The sequence below is a fragment of the Dendrobium catenatum genome, unplaced genomic scaffold, assembly GCF_001605985.2.
Source record: "Dendrobium catenatum unplaced genomic scaffold, ASM160598v2 fragScaff_scaffold_1122, whole genome shotgun sequence".
NCBI lineage: Eukaryota > Viridiplantae > Streptophyta > Magnoliopsida > Asparagales > Orchidaceae > Dendrobium > Dendrobium catenatum.
The window spans coordinates 500,204-514,215 of record NW_021319584.1 but is presented as its reverse complement, the minus strand read 5'-3'; the positions used below and the strand labels follow the sequence as shown (position 1 = coordinate 514,215).

Below are 14,012 nucleotides of genomic sequence, written 5' to 3'. Positions count from 1 at the left end.
ATATCAAAGATTATTCAACTCAAGAATAACCTGCACAATCTCTCTCTCAAAACTATCGTGGATCAAATAGCTGGAGCTGGATCGGTGGTGGACACTGAAGACATCATAATGTATATTTTGAACAGGCTTCCTAACTCCTATCAATCCTTTAAGACAATTATCAGGACAATGCTTACCCCAATCACACTTGATCAACTGTACCCTCTCCTTCTTAGTGAGGAAATTAACTTGGCATCTGATGCTGCTCGAAGCACTACTTCTGCTGATCAAAATCTTGCATTATACTCGATGAGAGGTCGAGGACGTCGCTCCAGAGGCAGAAACAATTCGAACTCCAGTCGCACGCCCACATCTACAACAATTTTCTGCCAGATATGCCTCAAGAGAGGACATTCGGCTCCGGACTGCTGGCATCGCCTCAATCCATAGTATATTCCGTCGACTGGCAATTGAAACCACTCATGTATGCAAAGTAAGACTTAGTTGACTATTTAATGATCTCAACCTCTCGCATGTGTTTAGACCTAAGCTATTTTATCACCTTAATGTTATCTTATCGTTTACATCAATAGAGGTTTTTTGCTTAACATTGTTCTCTAAAATTTACAAGTGCAAACTTTCTTAAGCAAGTCATTTTCGCATGGATTGTATCACATCAGTGTTAGAGTGTGAGGAGAGGAAGAAAGAAGAGGTCATATTGTAGAATAATTCTTTCACTACAGTCCTATGTTCTAGATCTGAAAGAGTAGGCAAGAGGATTGCCTTTTCTTTTTCTTGCTTGGCGATGCACAACCTTCACCCCACTTCTGATTGCTTGCCTTATTGCCATGCTCACAATATTATTGATTGCTCACACGTTTCTTTCCCTTTGCTGCATCATTTTTCACTTAACATCTTCATTGCACGTAAGGATGCTCGTTGCCTTAGCGCAGGCAGCGCTACTACACTGCTTGTATTCAAGAATATATCATGGAGTTGGGTTTAAGAGAGATGAAGATGCTGCCCTCGTTCATTAAGTGCTTATCCATCTGCTCTTTTACCATCTTTGTAACCGATCTAGAACTGTGTTTGACATGAACAGAGGACATCGTTTTTTACCTTTTTTTGTGCATGTTCTTGTTACCTGATTTTTATGGGACGTTTGGAGTTGGGGGAGGGAAGTCTATTTTAGATTGACTATGTATTCATGTTTTACTCTTTTTTGGCATCATATACAATATCTCTTTATTATTTTTTATTTGATTTTTGTACATGATACAATTTATTTATAAAAACATACGATGATACAAAATATAAGAACACCTTCTTGGATATTTCGTTGTTCAAGCAGATTGGTAGATTCATTAATGCTTGATGATCATGGGGAAAACTTAGTTATGTCCAGATTGTAATGAGCTAAACAAATGGTATTTACATTTTAAAAAATTGTTCCAGTAGGCTAAAATCTGTTTTATTGAGGAAACATATAGAACTTTCCATTCATTACGGGTGATTGCAGGTCAATTATGCATGTTTCTTTTGATCTATTACGGCTGTTTTTGTCTGCTATGCAGATTCTGCGCATATAAATTTTTTTTAATTAATAGTTGCTTATGCGGTTTTAATTTTGTAGGTTGATATGATTGTGGTAACAGATGGCAGTAGGATACTGGGTCTTGGTGATCTGGGGGTTCATGGTATTGGCATTGCTATTGGGAAATTGGATTTATATGTTGCTGCTGCTGGAATTAATCCTCAAAGAGTTAAGTTCATATTTTTCAAATCTTATACGCCAGGCATTATGTATACTAATCTATGTAAAGTATGAAATTATTTTTAGGAGCTAGTTTCTGATAATTCTTCTTGCAGCCTTATAAAAGGCAGTATAGGAATACAATACCACACCCATGCAAAGTATTGGTGTTAAATTAATAGGGATGTTATGTAAGAATTAGCGAGTATTTCAAATGATGTAATACTAAATTCGGTATAGCGGGTGCATCTATAATCACCTCTGACCAAGAGAGTGCATCGTACCCTCTTTATCTGTTGGTATAATGTTCTCTGCTGTCAGTCATATTCACTGCAGAATTATCAGGGCATGACATTGGAATTTATTTTCTCCTTGGTGTCATTTGATAGATGATTTTACTTTGACCTAAACTATGTCTGAACAAATGGTTCTCATTTCTTCCGATTTGTTTGATTCTTAACTTGGTCTGCATCTTAGTTCACCTCCACTGTGAAAAAATTTGCATCTTAACTTGTAAAGTTGAATATATATATATATATATATATATATATATATAAAGAGAGAGAGAGAGGGGGGGACTAAAATGGTCCCAACAATATTAAAGAACTATTATGATCCCTCAAGTCTTTAAAAATGAATGAAAATAGTTCCGTAGTGGGACTATTTTGGTTTATCTTTAAAGAGTTAAAGGACAAAAATGATTCTTTAACATAGTTGAATACTATTTTGATCTTTCATAAAGAGTCAAGGGATCATTTTGTTCTTTTTCTCTCTCTCTGTATACATGTGTGTGTAAATGTGATCATATTAATGTTTTGCTAAATGTGCCTGGTACTGCCCTTTTAGATATTTTACAAGTTGGTCATAAAATTTGTTTGTTGCTTCTCTTTTGAGCTGTTAGGTGGCATTCAACATATTTGTATTCAGTTTTCGTTTTAATTTCTTTCTACTTGCTTCGCTTGGTTTTTAGTGTGATAAAGCAAAGCATTTTTTGAAGATGGAATTGTTTTTGGCTGCCATTTCTCACGTCTCTGTAGAAGTTATGCTTTGCTTTCTGTTACCGCGTTTCATTGCTTTTGGTGATGCAGGTACTTCCTATAATGATTGATGTTGGTACAAACAACGAGAAGCTTCTCAAAGACCCACTTTGTAAGATTTCCTTTAGCACTTTTTGGCATAATATTTTAATACATTCATTTTTGTCTACTTTCTTTTAATAACTCCCGTCTATTCTTTCTTTGCCGCCTGTTTGAATCTTTCCTCTACTCGACCTGGATGAGAAATAACCGCTTCCTTTTTTATTAATTTGTTCTTCAGGGTTTTCTCCTTGAACTTGTGGCTTCCTATACAACATGACTACGTTTGAGGCTTGGTATTATTATAAGGACAATCATTTGACTGAACTTTTCTGCAGTAAAAGTGAGGTGATTGAGCACGTACATGAAAAATAACAAAGAATTAATATAGAAGATGGCATTATCACCTAGTAGGCTGTATTATATAACTTGTAACAATTAATATTAGAATGCCACTGTCTCTGTGTTTGACTTACTCATGTAGCTGGCTGGTGAAAGGAAAATGAGAAATGCATATTGTTGACTAAAAAAAAAAGAATGAAATAGAAATGAAAATGAATGAAACAAATAATGAAAAGGAAAATCAAACATATGCATCTCTACACGAACTAATCAACCTATTGTTGATTGGTCTCACTGACAATAGTTAAGCGCGAAATAAGACAACTCTTTGTTGACTTAACTTCCTTTCAATGATTTAGTCTAAGAAGAAGAAAAAAGAAGGAACTTACGTCTTCACTCACACTGCTCATGTCCAACGCCTACCGATTGCAAGCCTACCGTCGATCACAAGCCAGCCTCCAATCGCAAAACCAATCTCCCGTCTGCAGTTAAATCCCGCCATGTGAATCCCGTTCGCCTCCTGTTCTATGTGAAGCCCGTTTGCTTCTTGTCCCATGTGAATCCCCACACTACACGCCTCCTTACATTAAACGCCCTATCCTATCTGTCCGCACACAAAGCCAAGCCAATCGCCAGCTTCCGCCTCCGCCTTCTACTAACCGACCAAACTCCCTCTAGCGTCAAATGTGTCTGCTTTTTTTTTTTTTTTTTGTCTGCTATAGCCTAATTTAATCCTTCATTTTTTTTTGAGGATTCTACTCTCTACTCAAACACATATTGCATTACCCGTCTGCCCTCTCACGTGAACCATGACCTCTGTGATGATGTTCACTTCACAAGCAAATAGTAAATCCTTTGCTTAATTGCCTGCAACTGTCAGTTTGCACCAATGAATATTCCTCTTTATCTCATTTAAATGCAGATTTTAAATGATAATTTTAAAATGGTCATAAAAAAAAAACAGATATTATGCTCAAATAGTGTTTTTCAAATCAAATTTTAATTACAGATTTCAAATCAGATTTTATAAATCAAATTAGAAATTAGATTATAGAAATTAAATTTCAAATCTGATTTTATAAATCAGTTAAAAAAAAATCAAAAGAAGGCATCGCGCCGTCGATCTTAGATCAGTCGAGATGGTTGCAAATTGAAGACCTCGTATCGTCGACCTTAGGTCCGTTTGAGATGGTTTCAAGTTCAAGATCTCTTGCCGTTGACCTTATGTCCGGTCGAGATGATTTTAAAGCGAAGACCTCATGCCTTTGATCTTAGGTTCGATCAAGATGATTTTAAATTCAAGATCTCGTGCCGTCGACTTTAGGTCTGGTCGAGATGATGTTAAATTCAAGTCCTCGTTTCGTTGAACTTATGTCCGGTCGGGAAGAAAATAAGGGCAAGTGCCGCCCTGACCTCCTTGCGAGGGAAGAAGATGCCAGGTGGCTGCCGAAATTATCTTAGAAATCTAGAGGGGAATTCAATTTGAACAATTCAACTAATTTAATGAATTAATGTTTTATAGAAATTAATTGATTAATTGAGATTTTAAAATTTTCTACATCATCTAATGCATGAGACTTGAGAAGTTGCAAATACTTATCCTCTAGGCTCACTAATGACCTTTGCAATTATCATTGTATTTAAATTCATTTGACTTGTTATTAAGAGTCTATTATCAAAATTTTCATATAAGTCAGAAGGATAAGCATGTTCTCTCTCATTTTTTTTTATCATGCTCATTATCATTTTTCCAAATGCCATTTAGCATAAGTGAGAATTTCTTGGACATCATTTTAGTCCAAACAGTATTTTGAGCTGACTTAAATATTTTCAAATAAGACATCTCACTAATAAATTTCATATAGATAACATTGAGTGGAAGACTTTGAATTATTGTGGTATTTCAAATACTATCCCTTTTGAAATATTAGAGGTCTCCGACTGTCGAAACATCACATCTCTTTCTCTAGCTAATGAAGTAGCAAGACTTGTAACAAATCATCTCATCAATTAATTAGTCAAAATTAATTAATCAATTGAAATTAATTGATTAATTTTAAATACCATAGCATTTCAAATCCATGAGTAATTAAAAAAATTTGAGAGCAATGAAATTTATATTTAATTGGTTGATTAAAATAAAAAAAATTTGACTAATTAAATTAATTAGTTAATCAATTAATGTGGAGAGAGCCACTCTGTTGAATTTTCTTTTGAAAAACAAGAAAAGAAAATTATTATTTTCTACTAACCAGCCTTTGGTACAAGCTACACTAAAACCAATTCAACTCAAACTCAATACAACTCTCAAACTCTCCAAACCCCTGTACAGATAAACTCTCAACACAGCTCTCAAACTCTTCAAACTCATGTACAAACAACTCTCAACACAGCTCTCAAACTCTCCAAACCCTTGTACAAACAACTCAGCCAACTACTTTGCAACACAACAAATCTTAAGACTCTCCACAAAACACTCTGCAAGCTCTCCAAAATCTCTTATGTACGAGCTCCTATGACAAATAAATGAAATCAATTAAGTATTGAACTTAAATTAATCATAAATGCTAATGTAGAAAAGGACAAATGTTACAGTAAATTACTAGTACACAGGTGCAAGAAAATTAAACTACTAAAACATGAAAAAAAACTACTTTAGTACACTGGTGTCACACAATGTCAACAACTTGCTAATAAGTGTCAAACTAGTAAACAAACCGCTAGTAAACAACTAAAAGTTATAGTCTGGTGTCAAGCAAAATAAAATAATTGTTGTCCACTCAAACAAACAATCATAAATTCAAAGTTGGTGCATGGTGGAATGAACGATATCGATTGCGTAGAGAGGAGCGAAGACACCAGCATGGTTGCCGTCGTTCTTCGAATTATTTCTATGGAACGACCAAAATTAGACAATAAATCGTCTATTATATCAATTGAGGCATCCACTTGAGCTGCCCAAACGCGACGTCGATCGCCGTAAATCTCCCATCTTCTTCGTTGTCGATCATTGTAGATCGTTCATCTTTTTCGGCTTCGATCGTTGTCGACAGCCCATCTTCTTCGGCAGTCCATCATTCTTCACAAGCTCCAGGCTCTGATACCAATTGATGTAATGGATTGGTGGAAGAATTAGATTTGGTAGAAGAACACTCGAACAAGAGAACCAACAAAAGCTTCAAATCTTCAAAATCATATAATATTCAATACGTCTCCCCTTTTTCCAATATCTTGCTTATATAAGCTAGCAAGAACATTCTATAAATCATTTAATAAATTAGATAACATATTCCTAAAGCTGCATTTAGTTAAGATGTTTCTACATCAAAAAGCAAAGAAGAAACCTAAGAAAACAGTCAATTTTCTAGGTACACTCAGAAACATTCTACACTTGTATATATATGAATCAACCAAAGAACAAAGTGTAGAGAATGTCCAAATTATCACAATCAAATTTGACAGTTGAGTTGCCTGCCATTATACAACCCAAATAAATTATTACAAATTTTGTCTCTGAGTGTCTTCAAACTTTTGCTTCTAGGTAGGTCTTGGGCTTCACCTTTAGTAGACTCATCATCTTGATCCATGTTTTCTTTCACTATACCCCACAGGCTTATATACAACTCCTAAACCTATCAAATACATGTAAAAATGTAAAAGAATCAAAACATACAAAATATGTTAGGGAATAGGAGCAATTTATATTTACAACATGAAAAACACATCCAGAATTGTTTGGCACTGAAAATGCCAAGCCCCTATTTCTACCATGTTGGCCATGCCTCCTTGGGAGGTTTTCAGCAGTAGCTGTTAGAAAGCATTTTATTTATCATTTAGTGGGACACCTATAAAAAAAGCATGTATATATACGTCTACACTAACTACTTAAGATCAACTACTCACAATATAGACAATCCAAAAGGCTTCACACCAAAGCATCAATCACATGTGCTGAAAAGAAAAATCTAATCCTAGCATGCCTAGGAGTTGTGCACTTAAGTGTGTATGATTGTATGGCATGTCACACTGTGGAAGATATTTTATTAAGGAAAGAAAATATTTAATCTTAATCCAGGGATGATTTCTCTTTTAAGTTGTTTGTGACTTAAATGTTTTATTTGGCTTTTATGTATTTCATATTTAGGAGGGTTATGAGTAACCCATAAAGCCATCATTGCTTGCTTTGAGACGAATCTGCTACTTATGAAATCATAAGATACAATAATACAAGCGTTCCACCATTTGGGGTGGGATGGTTGATTATTATATCAAAAGAAATTTAGCCAATTTTAGAGTTTTTTTTAGCTCTCTTAGTGTTTGGATATGAGATGAATGTTCTCTTAGTGTTTGGATATGAGATTTACAAGCGTTCCACCACATTTATACAAAAAGCGGGATGATCGATGTCGGGTGACATCACAACCAACCATGCTTAAAAAGCACATAGGTCTTCAATTCTTACACGAGCAAATAACAAGTTTCTCTGGCGCGTTGGAGTTACGTGAACATGTACTTAGGTTTGTTGGTTTCACTATTGCATTGGACCAATGCGAACATTGAACTAATATTTGCATGTTTCCCCGCATGTTGGAAGAGTTGGGAAGGTAGCAGACCGACTGGGGTACTCTGGTGTGGAGATGTTGTTGGGAGATTAGAGTAGGAGGCGGAGCGGGTGTGAGAAGTAGATGTAGCAGGCTGAGGTGGGATGGGAGCAAGTGGGTAGAGAGGTAGTTTGGTGGATTTGTATGACCGACAACTTACGTGAGAGAGCTGGGAGCAGGGTAGTTCAACCTTTGCTCAAACTGAGGGAGAGCAAGTCATGATGTGCAGAGAAGGAAGGGAGAGGGCCGGTGAGTTGAGTGGGAAAATGAGACAGGCGAGGGAGACTGGTATGGATGTGTGAGAAGAATGGGGAATACGTGTGAATAGCAAAGCCAAGCATAAGAGTTTTAGATAGATTTTTTTTTTGGTTTCATGTGGACGATAAGATGAGACAGGCGTCGTTTAAGCAGTGGGTCGAGCTCAGGCAAATTTTGCATTTTCACTCATTCGGATAACTCATGCAATATAGGTTTCCTTTATGGGTAATTTTGACATTCCGGACGCAACGACGAAGGCCGTTTCATGAAATATATGTCATTCGGACAACCTCACACAACTTTGTGCCCATAGTTCTTTGTTTTCGCTCATGTCAATGCGAAATGAATACAAAGGGTATTTTAAATGTTTCACAATGACATAGTCTGTTTCATGGTCGAACGCCATTTGGACAACTTTGCATAGTGTCGCGCTTGGTAATCGTCGCTTTCATTGTTGTTATTTGATCATCTGGCATGTTAGTGGCTCTTATCTAGTAAATTCTATGCTTTAGTGCATCAGTGCAATCCGTTTTGTAAATGGATAAAATTTAAGTGATTTTGACTACAATTGAGGCATTTCAAAGTTTGTTACACACGACCTTATGTTTGTTAGCTATTGTACGTATACACTCTCTTGCATTGATTTTGGTGCTCACATGGAGGTCAAAACTCCTCATATTTGGGAATGCATGGGTAATTTGAGACTTTGCTCTAGATCTTCGTCTGAGACTTCGTAGGCAGACCTCCTCGCATTGTAAAGTCTACTGCATTCATTCTCATCCCATTTGGAGTCCTGCCTCTCGACTCAACCTTAGCTATGCGAGGACAGGCATGAGAGCCTCATCGTCTAGGCTAATAAGTTCTTGAAAGATGATTATAACCAATAAAGTTTTATCAACAACAAAACTGAAATGCTCAAAATACTCTAAAATCATGCTCCACCATGACTTTTGCCCTAATTTTGTAACATTGCCGTAATATTTAATATGCAATTTTGCCCTAATTTTGTAATACTGCAGTAATATTTAATAGGCAATTTGGATGGAAAGCAATGTTTTGGTCCATGTTTAAAGAGCCTGGGGATATAATTAGGCATCTTACAAAGTTTGCGACTAAAATGGTTGCTTGCAAAGGGTCGGGTGACCATGTGGTCCTTCTCTCTATGGATTCTTAAACTATCATTTCCACCATCTTATGATAGACTTCTTATTGGCTCAACTCTTATATTAATATTACATAGCTAATGTGATTCCTGATTTTTTAAATTAAAGTCTCCCTGAAATTCTCTTATCCCATTGCACTCATGAGGCATTTCACAATTTTAACAACCCATCTTTAACTATGAAAGAAATGCCCGCATCTGAAACTTCTGCGTTGTGTTTTATTTTGATATATGTCATTCATTTAATTTTAAATATCTGCTTGAGCAGATTTGGGACTCCAACAACATAGGCTTGATGGTGAAGATTACCTTGCTGTTATTGATGAATTTATGGAGGCTGTTTTTACTCGTTGGCCCCGTGTCATTGTACAGGTGAAGTTGACACTGCTATCGGCCATTTCATTGATTCAGCAATATAACAAATTCTGATTTTTTAATTTGAGGACAAAGCTCACCTTGTTTCTCCCAGTTTGAAGATTTCCAGAGCAAATGGGCATTGAAATTGTTGCAGCGTTACCGAAACACATATAGAATGTTCAATGTTGATGTCCAGGTAAACCTTGATGATATTCTCTTTTAAGGGTCATTGAATGAGAAAAGAGCCGAATTGGTCCCCTAACTTTTTTTTTTAAGGACAAAAATAGTCTTCAATTATATGAAATTACCATATGATCCCTTGAATATTTAAATAGGATCCAAATTAGTCATTCCATAGGATCCTTTAGGTCCTTATTGAAAAGGTCAATGAACTAAAATGAGATTTTTAAATAGTCGGAGATAACTTTGGTCCTTCGTAGAAAGTTAAAGGACTATTTTGGTCCTATCTCATCTCATCATTGAATTACCCATTGGCAATTTATGACAGCTTATATGTTGCACTGCTTTGTCTCAAAATTCAGTAAGTGTGCCGTTTTCTTCTTAGCATGTGATGTCTGTTCCGATTACAAGGGAAAAGATAAGCTGGCAATAGGCTGGGAAGTACGAAACTGCTGACAAGTTCAATTGTTAAACAGTTTTCTGCAGGATTACATTTTTTTTCTTTTTTGAATCCAATCAAGACCTCCCTTTTGGAGGCAAGGGGTAATGTCACTGGGCCATATGCCCTGTGTCAGAAGTATGAAAAGTTGTAGCTTTTGCAAATTATATCTTTCTTGTATGTAAAATTTAGTACATCTGGATAGTTGAGTTTATTTCGTCTAATGCCTGTCAACTTTTGGGTGTTAAACCGGAGCGCATTTGCCATGTGCTTTAATGTATAAAAGCAAAGAAGTTTTACAAACTGTTGATTATTATATATCAACATTTGTATTCCAGTTATAGCTACTTGCCACATGTTAATGCTTTTGCTGAAGAAGTTGATCATGTTACTTTTAGCTTTCACAAACATTACCATAACTTGAACAGGGAACTGCTGGAGTTGCAATTGCTGGTCTTTTAGGTGCTGTTAGGGCACAAGGAAGATCAATGATAGACTTTCCAAGGCAAAAGATAGTTGTTGCTGGTGCTGGAAGGTTTGGTTTATTTGCCATACGTTATTCAGTGCTGTGTGTGATGGATAAACATCGAGCAGTGAATGATTTGTCACTTGCAGCTCTTTTTAATTATAATAAATCTATCTCTTCTACTGTATGCTTGGTGGCTATAACCTTTGACATTTGTTTTCACAATATTGATCATGCTGCGTTAGTTTGATATTTATTGATTTTAAAGTGTTAATGAGATGAATAAATATGATATCAGCACTTTTAGGGAAAGATAATGTAGAATTTGATTGATGCTTAAATATTTTTGAGCTAGTAACCATAGGAAGTATTTCCTTTTCTAGGCTGGAAATTTTTGGGCTATTTTAGCATACCCCTTGCTGTTTCTTGAAGATTAATTATATTTACCTTTATTATTGGTACATCTTCTTCAAACTAGTTTTCATACTAAAATTACTTTAAGTTTATTTTTGCTAGTTTATCTTCAATATTCTCTTTAACATAGTAATCTCGCTCTCGATATTTTCAAGTTTAAGCTCGCATCCATCACAAAACTGTAGTTTATGCCACACTCTATTTGATAATCAATGACTTGTACTACCCAACTTTCTATATAGCAAATCAATCAAATTGATGTATAAAAAATTTCTTTAGTCTCCATGACATTCTAATGCAATAGTAATCATAAGATACTTATTTTAATCACACAATTTTAGATTTAGAAGTTTTTTCCTCATATACGTCCTCATTCTTTTTATAATAAATCTAAGATATCTAGCACAATTTTGTATCATTTGATCTTTTGATAATATTGACTAATTGTTTACTTATACATCTTCTATGCAGTCAAGTCTTCTTTTAATTATCCTGAGCATCTTAACGTTTTAAAATTTCTCCATTGTTCTAATTTTTTATTTTAGAAATGATTTTGTATTTAAAAACTATGACATTGATCATAACATGTACCATGCAACCTCATTTTTACTATATTTTGTAAGCATCTCATAAATAATAGAGAAGGAAATGGAGTTAATAACGAGTGTAGAGTAACTTCTATTTTGATTGAAAACTCATTGGTAATTCCACACTACTAATGTTTGTCGCTTTTCTAGAATTAGTAATTAATAATACTTCATCCTTTCTCGGATATGTGTTTTTGTTAACCTATTACCCCCAAGTATCATATGATTGCTTCATAACATGGACTAATACTTATTAATTTCACATTTATTAAAGTTATGGATCATCTTTTTAATAGAGACTGTACTAATCCTAAGTTTCTATCTTGTAAAGTTTCCTCAGTAATTTGAAAATTTCACTACAGAATAGCTCTGAATTATTAAATATCATTTGCAAATAGTAGCCATAAGCATTTTTATAACTCCTTAAAAAATTACTTAAAGATAATTTTGATCCTTAATGTAACCCTATGATTATTTGAAAACTTAGAGACGGGCTCACAACTACTTTTAATGCTATTTATTATCTGATCGTATGTATTTCTAATTATTTTATCATAACTTTTAACACACTTATTTCTCACCAAATTAATTTTGTAATAGTTGATCATATCCTTATTCAATAAGTAAAAACATATGAAGTTATGTTTGTTGTGTCATGATCCGACCTAGAAGTTTGGAATACTTAGGGAGGAACAAAATTTTGGACTATAATTTTAAACACTTTCAATTGACATCACAATTACTTCTAAAATACTCTTGAATATTTTCAAACATGTAATCATATAGTTTCAAAGTGCTAATTAAAGCATACAATTATTTTTATAAATAAATCATTAGATGCACCACATATATATATATATGTGTGTGTGTTTAAAAAAAAAAAATATATATATATATATATATATATATATATATGTGTGTGTGTGTGTGTTTGTGTGTGTTCTAAGTTTGCAAAGTACAAATCAACACGATTGTTTAGTAAAATACCCATCTCATGCTGTTACATATTTGTTCTAACTGTACTCTTCTTTCACCCATTTAAGTTAAAGAGGATTTTTCTTAAAATAATTATCAACTTTGGGGGTATGCTGAACAACAAATTTAGTTCTTAATTACGTTTATAGGCTACAGTAATTCAGGAATTGAAGACGGTATATATCATGGTCACTGAAATTAATTCTTGATCTTTTATGTAGCGCTTAACATGTAATATCAATAAGAATTGTAAGCTTAACATGTAATATCAATAAGAATTGTAAGCTGAACATGTAATACTAATATGAATTGTTAAGTATAAGCATTTGCAATATGACCAAAGATGGAAAAGAGAATTCACTTGCTATCTATTACATGTGTCTCATCGTAAAAATATTCCAAGATATAATCATAAAAAAAAAAAATCCAAGATATAATCATTGGCAAATGAAATAAGTTAAATTATGACTAACATTCATAACAATATGAAGATTTTGTGCATGAAAAGAGGTAATCTCTTTAGATATTTTCTAAATGTAGATTTGCAATAATAACAAGTTCGAGTGCATGTGAAAAGGGCATAATTAATGCTTCAGGTTTAGAAGATATGAATATAATTACTCGAAACTCTAGCTTGCCACTTATTCTTTGTATGTTGCTTCCCTTAACATGATACCTCTATGAACATAAGATTTTTGGGTCAATCTCTTTAAATATTCTTTTCAACACTCCAAACTCTCTTTATCATAATTTTTTGTCTCTTAATTATAATATTTGTTCTTTTCTTTAACTTAAAACAAAGTTATTTATCTTTACTTCCTTTCAAATATATAAACCATCATTATCCTTTAAATCCTCCTATCTATTTCTTAACATAATATTTTTATTAAATTACTAATTTTGACATTATACAATTGAAGTTTTACATAATTATACAAGTTCTTTTATTGTTACTATTTTATTTAAATTATCAATATATAATTCTCTTTACTATAGTTTGTGATAGGAAACACTTGTAGATCGCAAGTATTTCCTATCAATCTTCTCAAAACAACAAGAATCTTCACGAAAATCCGCACAAAAATCACAAAAACAGTAGATAATTTGTATTATTTAATGAAAGGAACACGGAAAATAGCAAGATACACTTGATCATTAATTCGAGAGGATGATCGATCTCTCCCAAATCTCTAGACACCGCTAGAGCCCAAAGAAAACCTAAATCTAAGAGATCTCAAATTTCAGCCAAATTCAAGATATGAAAACCCTAGGAAAATCAACTATTTAATGCATACAAATCAAAAGAATTCCCTAAACAGTCCCTACATTCAAATTTCTCTCTTAATCCCCCAAAAAATCCTTCCTAAAACGCTCTAGTTGGGCGGTCGGGCCGCTCGATCTCCGCAGGAGGCGGAGATCCCGC

At 34.1% G+C, this 14,012-nt stretch overlaps 1 protein-coding gene across 1 annotated transcript in view; it reads left to right on the top strand.

Annotated features, from left to right (window-relative positions):
* Positions 1-1,612: 1,612 nt before the first annotated feature.
* Positions 1,613-14,012, top strand: part of LOC110105405 (NAD-dependent malic enzyme 1, mitochondrial) — a gene marked incomplete at its 5' end in the record, with an annotated part of 65,028 nt that continues 52,628 nt past the window's right edge. The window contains 5 exon segments of the mRNA XM_028698687.1: positions 1,613-1,741; positions 2,821-2,881; positions 9,440-9,543; positions 9,641-9,724; positions 10,576-10,682. Coding sequence (XP_028554520.1) covers positions 1,613-1,741; positions 2,821-2,881; positions 9,440-9,543; positions 9,641-9,724; positions 10,576-10,682 — 485 coding nt within the window.